Here is an 11,181-nt window from a genome sequence, read left to right on the forward strand (position 1 = left end):
GCTGTTGTTGTTCTTCATCATCATCATCTTTTCATCTTTTTCGTTTTCTTTTTCATCATCATCATCATCATCATCATCATTTCATCTTTTTCGTTTTCTTTTTCATCATCATCATCATCATCATCATCATCTTTTCATCTTTTTCGTTTTCTTTTTCATCATCATCATCATCATCATCATCATCATCATTTCATCTTTTTCGTTTTCTTCTTTTTCATCATGTTATCATTATCATCATCATCATAATCATCATGGGCATCCTCCTCTTCTTCTTCCTCCTCCTTTTCTTCTTTTTCTCCTCCTCATCGTCCTCTTCTTCTTCTTCTTCTTCCTCCTCCTCCTCCTCCTCCTCCTCGTCACCATCATCTTCGAGACCACAGTCTCAGGTGTTGTTATTGTCTATCAGTATGGCAGGTTTAGTGAAGGAGAGAGAGAGAGAGAGAGAGAGAGAGAGAGAGAGAGAGAGAGAATTGACGTGAGAAGCTATACTGTTTTAACTTAGTCCCGATTTTTTCCCCTATTGCAATTGCAGCTTATTTCACGTAGCTCGAGGGCAGAAGAAAAATAATATTGCTGTTCTGCATCCTTTCCGTTGCACTTCTTCGTGACTAGCATCATTCCCTAGTGTTTATCTTATTGTTACAGCTGAGTATTCAAGATGGGGAGACGGCAATTTTAGGCCAAGTTAGAGTAAAATTGGTATAGATAAAATTAATACTTTATTCAGGAAGCTTTTCATTTTCAACATATTTCTGCGCTAATTTACCTCCCACACACCACACCACACCACACCACACACTGCATCACCTCACACACCACACCACAACATAGCTCATGGCCTTTGGTTCCTTCTTCCTCGCATTAAAAAAAACACTACATCAACTTACCACACCACACTACACCACCTCATAGGCCACACTACATCACCACATACACCACACCACACCACACCACACCACCTCATAGGCCACACTACATCACCACACCACACCGCACCACACCAAAAGGCCTGAAGCTCCCACATCTACTTCTGTACTTTTTTTTTTTTTTCCATATGATGGAGTAGCCCTAGAAATTCATTATCTACACCTCCCTGTAATAATAATAATAATAATAATAATAATAAAACTGAGTACATTAAAGTATTTACATGGAATAAATTTTTTGTTAAACCCTGTATGACTCTGTGACTTATGGATGATTTAAAGGTGGTGTACAGTTGACCCCAAAAGTATCACTCAGGAAGGGTACGATGATATCCGAAATGGTTGAGGTAGCTTGTCTTTGAGAGAGAGAGAGAGAGAGAGAGAGAGGGAGGGAGAGAAATATAGATCCAGTTCTCAACCGTAATGGAGCTATAATTACTGATGACCTAAATCTATCTATCTATCTATTGCCAGACGCCACAATCCCGTAAGGGGTGACCATTTGACTTTGAGTTATTCGTTTTACGGGGAGGGGCACTAACCCTCCACCAACCCACTTGTTGACACGTAGGGAGCACGCATGGTTTGGTTATATGGTTACCACCCAGCGTTGTAAATGGTTTCTTGGCTTACAGGAAACCATTTGGCTTGTTACTCACTGTAAAGCCACCTGTAAAGGAAAGAAAAGCAATAAGAAGTGACAGGAAAGATGGGAGAAATAGGAAGAGAGGAGGGCAGGCACAGAAAAAGAATGATAAAGGCTAAGGAAGAAGTAGGCAGCACTACATCAAGTGAGTGGATGATGGTCGCCACCACCTACCACAAATGAGGAGTAATTATGAGGGAGGTTATTTCACCCATAAGGTCATTAACTAACCCGTGACATGAGACAGATCCTTGGTAACATTTTTTTTTTCTTATAGTTAACCCTCAAATCAACTGAATTAGTACAGCGATTCCTGGGATCTCTCTCTCTCTCTCTCTCTCTCTCTCTCTCTCTCTCTCTCTCTCTCTCTCTCTCTCTCTCTCAGACCAATTACCCTTTTCCTTTATTTTCTTTACTTATTTGTATTATTTATTCTGTTTTATATTATGTTTTATTGCCCTGCTGCTGTGTGCCAATTGCAGTGTTTTATCCTCCTTCCTTTATTGAAAATGTACCCACGCCTTCATTAACTTGTGCTTGGTGGATGTGTTGAGAGAGAGAGAGAGAGAGAGAATTTGCTTTTGTATTCTTGGTGTGTGTGCGCGCAGTCCATTATCTTTTTCCAATAATTGCAATACCTCACACACACACACACACACACACACACACACACACACACACACACACACACACACACACACACACACACACAAGCCAACTTCACCGAATTACACGTGTACAGTCACGATCATTGGTTCAGGTACACCAACTGAGGACCGCTGTATCGAAACATATTTAAAGCTTGTTATTATTTTTGAACAGAAAGTATATTGATGGTAATGTGGATTCCTTAGTTCTAGGGTGAGGTGGAGGGATGGAGTGGAGAGAGAGAGAAGAGAGAGGGGGTGAGTTGGAGAGAGGATAGTCAAATTGCGAAGGACAGGGCGATGTGGAGGCGATTTATTTATGGCCACCCCTTATGGGATTAAAACGCCTGGCAATAGATGTATAGATATGTAGGCAGATATAGATAGATAAGTGGGTAGGTAGATAGATGAACTGATAGGCTAGATAGAAAAAAATGATGGATATTACGGAATTCGTGAACAGAAAGTAGATGCTTTGGAATTTTGCGTTGTTTATTCGGAATATAATTGGGAGCAGGGCAGTGAAATGGCGGGGGACAGGGTGACGTGGAGGCGATTTGTTTGTGGCCACCCCATATAAGGGATCAAGGCGTCTGGCAACAGATAGATAGATAGATAGATGATTTGTGTACCTGAATAATTCTCCCCATCTTTACATTCAAATCACTGCTACTACAACTCTAATTCAGGCCCCACATTGTACAGGAACTATTGATGTGAACTGTGCCATCGAGACAACAATTATTTTCCTATTCCCGTCTGAAGGAAATTGACAACTGGCGAAATACATTGAAAAGTCTTATCTCTGCCATTGTGTATGTCAGATGGTTTGATTTTTTTCCCCTATGTATTGGTCAGACTTTGGAAAGATACACCTCTCTCTCTCTCTCTCTCTATTACCTCTCATTCCCCATTCCCTTATTTTTTCTCTCTCTTTTCTTGCCTGTCCCCCTATACTCCCCCACCTCTCTCTCTCCTGTCTCTATTACCTCTCATTCCCCATTCTCTTTTTCTCTTTCTCTTTTCACGCCTGTCCCTTTATACTCCCCCACCTCTCTCTCTCTCTCTCTGTATAGGAATTATTGACCGAGACTTTATATAATTTTACTTTATTATTCCGGAAGCGCAGTAGTAGTAGTAGTAGTAATAGTAGTAGTAGTAGAAATAGTAGTAATAGTAGTAGCAGTAGAAATAGTTGTAATAGTACTAGCAGTAGTTGTTGTCATAGCAGTAGTAGTAGTGGTAATTGTTATTGTTGTTGTGGTGGTAGTAGTAGAAGTAGTAATTGCTGTTGTGGTGGTAGTAGTAGAAGTAGTAATTGTTATTATTGTTGTTGTTGTGGTAGTGGTAGAAGTAGTAATTGTTGTTGTTGTGGTGGTAGTAGTGTGAGTAGTAATTGCTGTTGTGGTGGTAGTAGTAGAAGTAGTAATTGTTTTATTGTTGTTGTGGTGGTAGTAGTAGAAATAGCAATTGTTGTTGTGGTGGTGGTAGTAGTAGAAGTAGTAATTGTTGTTGTTGTTGTGGTGGTGGTGGTGGTAGTAGTAGTAGAAGTAGTAGGCTAATTGTTGTTTTTGTGGTGGTAGTAGAAGTAGTAATTGTTGTTATTGTTGTTGTTGTGGTAGTAGTAGAAATAGTAATTGTTGCGGTGGTGGTAGTTGTAGAAATAGTAGTTGTTGTTATCTGAAACGTGAACCCAGTAGACTGCAGGCTGAAGTTATGGATTTATTGACAACACTTTGCATAACACCTTTTATTTTTACACCGATACAGAAAACGAAGCCTCTATAAAATTGTATTTGTAGCTGTAACTAGTAGATGCAGTCACGGGTTCATCTGAAACGTGAACCCAGTGGACTGCAGGCTGAAACTTACCCCCTTCCTGCAGTCCATCACCGGCGTTGTGGACTGCTGAAGGTGTGGAGGAGGAGGTGGAAGAGGAGGATGAGCGGGAGGGAAGCAGGAAGCGGGGTGGAAGAGGTGCTACTTCCGTGTTGCATAGCGGCTGGCCTCTCACCTGTTTGGGAAAGACAGAGAATAATTATGAAACATTATTAGGTAGAAAAATAATTAACTTTATTATTATACTCCCTCATATCTCCATTTTCACTGTCCACACACACACACACACACACACACACACACACACACACACACACACACACACACACACACACACACACACACACACACACGAGTGAGAGAGAGAGAGAGAGATGCGGAAACCGTGAAGAAAAGCGATAACGGAGATGATGATTATGGAAGGAAAGAGTGAAAGAGGTAAAGAGAGAGAGAGAGAGAGAGGAATATCAATAAATGGATTAGGCTTAGAATAAAGGGAATAAATTGGTTTTCTAGGCCAGGTAAGAGTGAATGGAGGGCCTTCAGTCAGCATACATATGTGATAAACCTAAGTCTCCCATTGATTTATTGAGTACGGGGGGCTTCCTGCTTGTCTGTCTGTCTGCCTGCCTGTCTCTCTGTCTGCCTATCTGCTTACCTGTCTGTCTGCCTGCCTGCCTGCCTCTCTGCCTTCTTGCCTGTCTGTCTGCCTGCCTGCTTGTCTGCCTACCTCCCTCCCACCTTCTATCCTTCCTTCCTTTCTTCCTCCGTCTGTCCATTCATCCATCTTTCCTTCCTGCTTTCATGCCTTCCACTTTGCCTGTTTTACTCCCTGCCTGCCTTCCTTCCTTCCTTCCCCCTTTCTTGCCTCTCTCCCTTCCTTCCTTCCTCCCTCCCTCCCTCCCTCCCTCCCTCCCTCTCCTTCTTACCTAATCCTCATCATTTCCCTCCCTCCCTTCCTGTTTTCTTCATTATCTCCCTTCCACCATTCTCCTTCTCTTCTTCCCTCCCTCCTTTCTTCGTCTCTTCTCTCCTCCCTTCTTTCTCCTCTCCATGTATATCTCTCTCTCCTTCTCTCCTTTCCATTCTGATTTACAGGTAACAAGCTTACTCTCTTACTATCTTTATTTCTTTCTTCTCACTCACTCTCTTTTACTCTCATTTCCCGTCACTTGCAACTCACTGTTCTGAGCGTTACATTCTCTCTCTCTCTCTCTCTCTCTCTCTCTCTCTCTCTCTCTCTCTCTCTCTCTCTCTCTCTCATCCAAGTTCCGTGTTTACTCTTTCTCTTCCTGTTAGCTTATATAAACATGGAATTAGTGCATCTTTTTTTTTTATTCAGTTTTTTTCACTATTATTTCATAGACTTTATTCTCGTTACCTAGTTTCAAAGGCTCCTTAACACCTTTTCTTAAGCGATTTGTTTTGTCCATTGCCTCTGTTATATTCCGACTTGCTGTTCAGTTTCTCCCCACCCCACTCCCCACTCTCTCTCCCCCTCACTCACCCCTCCCACTCTGTCCCACACACTTTCTCACCCACACACTCCTTCAGTCTCTAGTCATATTCTCTCTCTCTCTCTCTCTCTCTCTCACACACACACACACACACACACACACACACACACACACACACACACACACACACACACACACACACACACACCTTTCCATCATTCTCCCCTCTCCCCCGCTCCCAATCCTCCCACCTCTCCATTAACCTCCCCAGTCCCTACCTCACCTCACCTCACCTCATCTCATCTCACCTCACCTCACCTCACCTCACCTCACTCTTTCCTCATCACGCTACAAACTGAGTACGGTATATCTAGAGTGACGGTCCTAATGTAGAATGTAGCTAGTGAGTATGTATAGGTATTAGCGTGAACTAGAGTGACAGCAAACCACTCTCACACTGACACACTAGCCATGAAGCATATCTAGAGTGACGGTCGTGTTGTAGAGTGAAGATTACCATAGCATAGCATAGCATCTTTCTTTTGCCCACTTCACCCACTCACTCTTTCACTCTCTAACTCACACTAACCAGGAAGCACATGTAGAGTGACGATCCTGTTGTAGAGTGAAACTGAACTTAAGATAGCATAACATAACATAACATACCCGGTAACATAACATAGCATAACAACAACACAGCATAACATAACTTCGCATAACAGCATAACTTAATATAACAGCATAACAAAATATAACAGCATAACAACATAGCATAGCATAACAAAAACATAACACCATAACATAACATACGTATTTTCTCGGCCCTTCTCCACGCACCCCCCATCTCACTCTTACGTCACACACTAACCACTCAGCACGTGCAGAGTGACGGTCCTGTTGTAGAGTGCAGCAGGTGAGCACGTGTAGTTGCCAGCATGAGCCAGCGTGACGGCGCTGATGGTGAGGGAGGCCACGCTAGCCCCCCCCGCCAGCACCTCCACCTCTCCGGGGGTGCCGCCTCCCCACCAGGAGTCAGGGATCCGATGTTCGCCCTGTTGGGGGTGAGGGAGGGGTTAGTGGGGTGGAGGCGGTGTGTGTGTTGGGGGGGTGGATGTGTGTGTGTGTGTGTGTGTGTGTGTGTGTGTGTGTGTGTGTGTGTGTGTGTGTGTGTGTGTGTATGAAAAATAACTATGGTAATACTAGCAACCAGAGTACGTACGGTACGGTAGATAGTCAGGTGGAGGGTATGTGAGATAGATAGATAGAGAGAGAGAGAGAGAGAGAGAGAGAGAGAGAGAGAGAGTCACAGAACATCTACATTAATCCTCACATAGTACCAAAATACGTAGTTATGAGCAGAATATTCATGATACAATAGATACATAAAGACAGATGGATAGATGGATAGTCAGATAGACAGACAGATAGATAGATAGATAGATAGATAGAACGACTACACAAACACTTACATGGTACCAGAACACGTAGCTTGGCGGGTGCAGAGTGTTTGAGACGATGCACTTCATGGTGACTGTACTGCCGCTCCTCACATACATCTCAGAACCACCGGGGATGCTGACTCGAGGTGCTGAGGGAGAGAGAGAGAGGGAGAGAGGGGGGGGAAGATGGTGGTTAGAGATGCTGGGGTAGGAATACTTGTAAATGAAATACAGACATGTGTAAGTGGACTCTTTCAGTACACACACACACACACACACACACACACACACACACACACACACACACACACACACACACACACACACACACACACACACACACACGAGGAGAGGGGGGAAGATGGTGGTTAGTGATGGTGGGATAAGAGTGCTTGTAAATAAAATACACACACACACACACACACACACACACACACACACACACACACACACACACACACACACACGTATTAAAAAGTCATGAAGGTGAAACAAGAGCAGACTTAAATTTTACCAACCAAAACTTATAGAAGGATGATATAAAATTAATGTTGTCTGAATATCCCCAAAAAAAAGAAAGAAAGAAAAATGAAAGAAAAAAAAAGATACTGTAATGTTCGTTGCGAGACTCCTATGCAACCTCAAATTGTATTACATGAACAGAATAAGTCGGTGAGGAAAGTGTGTTAGATCAGTAGAGATTTACATACCACTTCAACGCAGAATAAATCGCTAAGGAATATGTGTTTGGAAAGCCCTACTCACATACGACCTCCAGGTGCACGAAGCGGCTCATCTTGGGCTCGGTGGACACTTAAACGCAAAATAAATCGCCAAGGAAGAGGGGTTAGGGAATGCTCAAGCTCTTACATACGACCTCCAGGTGCACGAAGCGGCTTATCTTGGGTTCGGGGGACACATACCGGTACGCAAAATAAATCGCTAAGGAAGAGGGGTCAGGGAATGCTCAGGCACTTACATACGACCTCGAGGTGCACGAAGCGGCTCATTTTGGGTTCGGTGGACACCTGACACTCGTACCGGCCCGCGTCCTCCGCCTCTACGAATTTCACCTGCAGCGTCCACGAGTCGGTGATGGGCTGGTGCCACGCCGCGAACCGTGCGTCGGCGATGAAGATGTACCGGTCCACTGAGAGGATGTGTGAGTCCCGGTTCCGTACCCACGACACCTGAAGGACCGAAGGAAATTAGTGAGCATACCTGAAGGAAATTAGTGAGTATACCTGAAGGAAGAACCGGAAATTAGTGTATACCTGAAGGAAGGACCGAAGGGAATTAGTGTACAGTATATGGTACCTGATGGAAATTAGTGGGTATACCTGAAGGAAATTAGTGAGTATACCTGAAGGAAATTGGTGGGTATACCTGAAGGAAATTAGTGAGTATACCTAAAGGAAATTGGTGGGTATACTTGAAGGAAATTAGTGAGTATATCTGAAGGAAATTAGTGAGTATACCGGTACCTAAAGGAACGACTGAAGGAAATTAGTGAGTATACCTGAAGGAAGTACGGTACCGAAGGAAATTAGTGAATATAGCCTACCTGAAGGAAGGACTGAAGGAAATTAGTGTAGGCCTATACCTGAAGGAAATTAGTGAGTATAGGCCTACCCGAAGGAAACTAATGACTATACATGAAGGAAATTAGTGAGTATACCTGAAGGAAGTACGGTACCGAAGGAAATTAGTGAATATAGCCTACCTGAAGGAAGGACTGAAGGAAATTAGTGTAGGCCTATACCTGAAGGAAATTAGTGAGTATAGGCCTACCCGAAGGAAACTAATGACTATACATGAAGGAAATTAGTGAGTATACCTGAAGGAAGGAAGTGGGTATACCTGAAGAAAGGTAATTAGTGTATACCTGAAGGAAGGAAATCAATGAGGACAGGAAGTGAGGGAATTTCTCTCTCTCTCTCTCTCTCTCTCTCTCTTGAAGTCTTTATTTTCTCTAACGTTTCAAGCAACACAGAACCAATCTTGAGAGAGAGAGAGAGAGAGAATTGAAGCTCTATGTTTCTCATCCAAAATTTCTATTTGTTACAATGGATCATCGAGAGAGAGAGAGAGAGAGAGAGAGTGAGAGAATTACCATTAAATTTCACATAACTCTGCATAAACAACATATATATTTTTTAAAAAACTATATATATATATATATATTTCATTGAAGGAACTATGCAACTCCCACACAATGAATATTAAGCTGTGGGTACGTAAATTCAATGATCTATAGCTCTGAGGTAGAAATGAGTCTCCTTGGTTACTAGTCAAAATTACCTTCCAGTCTGACTACACCTGGCCATTGACTAAGGTGAGAAGGGGATGTGGATTTTTGTAACAAATACTCTTTCTGCGTCTTCTCCTCACCCGTCATCATCATCATCCTCATCATCGTCGTCGTCGTCTTCACCATCATCATCATCATCATCATCATCATCATCATCATCATCATCATCATCATCATCATCATCACCACCACCACCACCACCACCACCACCACCACCACCACCACCACCACCACCACCACCACCACCACCACCACCATCATCATCATCATCATCATCGTCATCATCATCATCATCATCATCATCGTCATCATCATGATCGTCTCCACCACCACCACCACCACCACCACCATCATCATCATCATCATCATCATCATCATCATCATCATCATCATCATCATCATCATCATCACCACCACCACCACCACCACCACCACCACCACCACCACCACCACCACAACCACCATCATCATCATCATCATCATCATCATCATCGTCATCATCATCATCGTCATCATCTTCATTATCGTTTCCACTACCACCACCACCACCACCACCATCATCATCATCATCATCATCATCATCATCATCATCACAACCACCGAACTTACCGATTTGTCTCCAAGGTTCCTAATTTTGCAAGGCAGGTAGGCGGTGGAGCCAGCCTGTGCCTTGACGTGGGTGGGGGAGGAGGGGTCGAAGGTGGGGGGCTCGCTGGTGGAGGAGGGAGGGGGGAGGAAGGAGGAGGAGGAGGGAGGAGAGAGAAATGAAGAGGAGGAGGAGGAGGGAGGGGAGAGCAGGGAAGAGTACAGGTTGAAGTCTTTCCTTCGATGTCTTCCGTGATTGCGTTTGCCGGGATGCTTGAACCGCCATGATCCTGTGGACAGAAAAAAAATATCATCAGGTGAGTGGCTGGTTGGAGAGTGAGACGCCTTCTCGTGGTGGCACTGACAGAGCGGATCCACTGCCCTGTAATACAAACATCCCACAGTTCCATCCCCGTCACCCGTAAGAGAGGATGGTGGGGGGGGACGCCTTCACGTGGTGGCACTGATTTGGGCGGCTCCACTGCCTTGTTAAATCCCTCAGTTCCCTCTCAGTTAAATTGAGGATGGTGGACTGGAGAAAGAGACAAACACACCAGGTAAACTCAGGTAAACTCATGCATTTTCGTGTTTGTTTACAGTTTGCCGTCCTTTTGGCCATGGATGTATGAGTAAACCTTTTTCACGAGTAGACTGATACATGGGGAAGTGAAGAAGCGTTGTGGTGGTAGTGTGGATGTGTTTGCAAAGTATTACGGTAGCTATTTTGAGGTGGTTTGGTCAGGTGGAGAGAAGGGATATAAGAGATTGACATGGAGAGTGCTTGTGAGTGGGGTGAAGGGGCGGGAGAGGGAGACCGAGGAGGAGATGGAGGGATGGGGTGGAGGGGTATATGAATCAGAGTGGTGTGAACTGGAGGGATGGCAGACTGATGGTGAAGAACAGGGTGACATGGAGGCGATTTGTCTGTGGCCACCCCTTCATTGATTAAGGCGTCTGACGATAGATAGACAGATAGATAGATAGATGGTTGGATAGATAGATAGATAGATAGATAGCTAGCAGTTGGATGAGAGTGTGTGGATGTGGATGAACAGCTGATGTGGATGGATGAAAGAAGAATATATTATGTGAAAAAAAAAACTAAAAGGATTCATATTTAGAAGTTAATGAATTACTACGTGGTAAATGTAGTGAATAAACGAATTACCGGTATTGCCTGGCCACAGTTGTGCGAGGGGAGAGTCGTAAATAATGTGATGTAGTGTGGATTATTAATTTTTGTAGTTGTACTGGTGTTATAATCAGGAGGGTGGAAATGTGTGCGTATTACTGGGGCGAATAGTTACGTGCACATATGCTAATTACACACA

The 11,181-nt window shown here is 43.8% G+C and overlaps 1 protein-coding gene across 1 annotated transcript in view; it reads right to left on the bottom strand.

Annotated features, from left to right (window-relative positions):
• Positions 1 to 4,108: 4,108 nt before the first annotated feature.
• Positions 4,109 to 11,181, bottom strand: part of LOC145400531 (hemicentin-2-like) — a 35,293-nt gene continuing 28,220 nt past the window's right edge. Inside the window, exons 3-8 of the mRNA XM_080273052.1 lie at positions 10,074 to 10,140; positions 9,875 to 9,977; positions 7,934 to 8,144; positions 6,985 to 7,103; positions 6,384 to 6,567; positions 4,109 to 4,233 (exon numbers count right to left, since the gene is read on the bottom strand). Coding sequence (XP_080129178.1) covers positions 4,109 to 4,233; positions 6,384 to 6,567; positions 6,985 to 7,103; positions 7,934 to 8,144; positions 9,875 to 9,977; positions 10,074 to 10,140 — 809 coding nt within the window. The remainder of the gene's footprint in view (positions 4,234 to 6,383; positions 6,568 to 6,984; positions 7,104 to 7,933; positions 8,145 to 9,874; positions 9,978 to 10,073; positions 10,141 to 11,181) is intronic.

Source organism: Coenobita brevimanus, chromosome 52 (genome assembly GCF_032717465.1).
Source record: "Coenobita brevimanus isolate Jiangsu-jjx chromosome 52, ASM3271746v2, whole genome shotgun sequence".
Classification (NCBI taxonomy): domain Eukaryota; kingdom Metazoa; phylum Arthropoda; class Malacostraca; order Decapoda; family Coenobitidae; genus Coenobita; species Coenobita brevimanus.